At 43.1% G+C, this 1823-nt stretch overlaps 1 protein-coding gene across 1 annotated transcript in view; it reads right to left on the reverse strand.

The window, feature by feature from the left end:
* LALBA (lactalbumin, alpha-) overlaps positions 1-696 on the reverse strand; it is a 2082-nt gene extending 1386 nt beyond the window's left edge. The window contains exons 1-2 of the mRNA XM_010857725.1: positions 543-696; positions 63-221 (exon numbers count right to left, since the gene is read on the reverse strand). Of these exons, the coding sequence (XP_010856027.1) occupies positions 63-221; positions 543-675 (292 nt within the window). The 5' untranslated portion in view covers positions 676-696. The remainder of the gene's footprint in view (positions 1-62; positions 222-542) is intronic.
* Between the last annotated feature and the right edge of the window lie 1127 nt (positions 697-1823).

The following is a 1823-nucleotide window of genomic DNA, read 5'->3' on the forward strand; positions in this document are numbered from 1 at the left end:
GAGGTTATCCCAGGAGTAGGTTTCAGAAAAACACAGGAACAGAGTAAAAAGAAGTTACTCACTGTCACAGGAGATGTTACAGATGTTGCTTGAGTGAGGGTTCTGATCGTCTTTGCACCAAATTTTATTATTTATCTGGAAGAGTCCATATTCTGTGCTGTCATTGTTTTGTACTATGGCTTGTGTGTCATAACCACTGGTATGAAACGTGGTACAGACCCCTGAAAGAAAGATGAAAAAGAGATTTCACAAGGATGTTCATGTATAGCATAAATGAGGACCTGTATTCCCAGACCGAAAAAGGCTCTCCAACCAATCTCCAAATATGGCAGACCACAGAGTATCTTGATAAGGTGAAAAGAGTTCCAAAGGATCAGACAATGGGAAAAAGGAGAGATAGATAAATAAATGTAATAAAAGAGTAAACAAATAAGAGAATTGTTTGATAATTAAAAGTAGAGGGGAAAAAGAGGATGAAGAGAATGGAGGGAAAGAGTGAAGAGGATGAATTATGGGACAAAGCAAAATAGCAGGGAACTCACATTCAGGCAAACTGACACCTCCGTAGCCCTTCAAGTCTTTCAGCTCCCGGAACACCTCACATTTTGTTAACTGTTCAGCCTGGGTGGCATGGAATAGGATGCCTACCAGGAGCAGAGAGACAAAGGACATCATTTTGGTTACCCCCCAAGATCCTGAAATGGGATCACCACACTGCTCACCTCCTTTTATTTGTGGAAAAAGCCTCAGGGGCCCTGGCATCAAGCCTTACATCCAGGAAGAGGATGACGAGAGAGGCCAGTAAAACCAACAAAGAAACATTGAGCTTCCTTCAGTAATTTCACCCCACTTTTCCTTTCCTCCCCAGAATCTCTAGTCCATACTAGGTATTGTTACCTGCCCAAAGAGTGTTACAAACATGATCCTGTTTCCCATTTGGCTTTATTTATGCTGTTTCTGGTAGTGTTGGTTCTAGGAAGCAAGATGTGCCCAACCTACTTCAGGAACAAAGGGGGCCTCAGGGGTAATACAAGTGAAGCAATCAGAAAATGCACAAAGGGTCCACGGCCAACTCCTCCTTCCCCTTAGAGACATACAGAATATGGGAAAGGACTGTACATCATCATATGTCATGGCCCACTCAACCCAGGCATGAAACAAAAGAAGTGTCCCTTGATATCTTGGTTCCTTGTTGAGTGGTCAGGAGTAGAAACAGAATATGACCACAGAGACTGAGAATCACATATAACTTAGATCCAGAGACTTTCTATTTCACAAAAATGGAGAACTTGAAAAGTGTGTATGACAGTATCTAGCTGCCTTCTGAGATGCTATCAGCCTCCCCGTCCCCAACCACCAATACCACTAAATAGCCAGATACCACATTGTAAATCTAAAACTAACAACTTGCAATAAATGTGTTCATAAATATATAAGCTTGTAGACAGCCTCAGAGTAGGCCACAGAAGGTTAAAAAAGAGTGACCCAACCTTGTTGGGAAAGGTGGGAAAACTGGACTTTAAGCACTTTAATATTGGAGTAGTATCCACCTGGTAGTTCAGCTGGTGAAGAATCCACCTGAAATGCAGGAGACTCCAGTTCAATTCCTGGGATGGGAAGATCCCCTGGAGAAGGAATAGGCTACCCACTCCAGTATTCTTGGGCTTCCCTGGTGGCTCAGATGGTAAAGAATCTTTCTGCAATGCAGGAGACCCTGCATTGAACCTTCACTTCACTTCACCTCACAGGTGTATACTGTACTGTGCTGTGCTTAGCTGCTCAGTTGTGTTCGACTCTTTGCAATCCCATGGACTGTAGCTTAC

This window comes from Bison bison, unplaced genomic scaffold (genome assembly GCF_000754665.1).
Source record: "Bison bison bison isolate TAMUID 2011002044 unplaced genomic scaffold, Bison_UMD1.0 scf7180017864383, whole genome shotgun sequence".
NCBI lineage: Eukaryota > Metazoa > Chordata > Mammalia > Artiodactyla > Bovidae > Bison > Bison bison.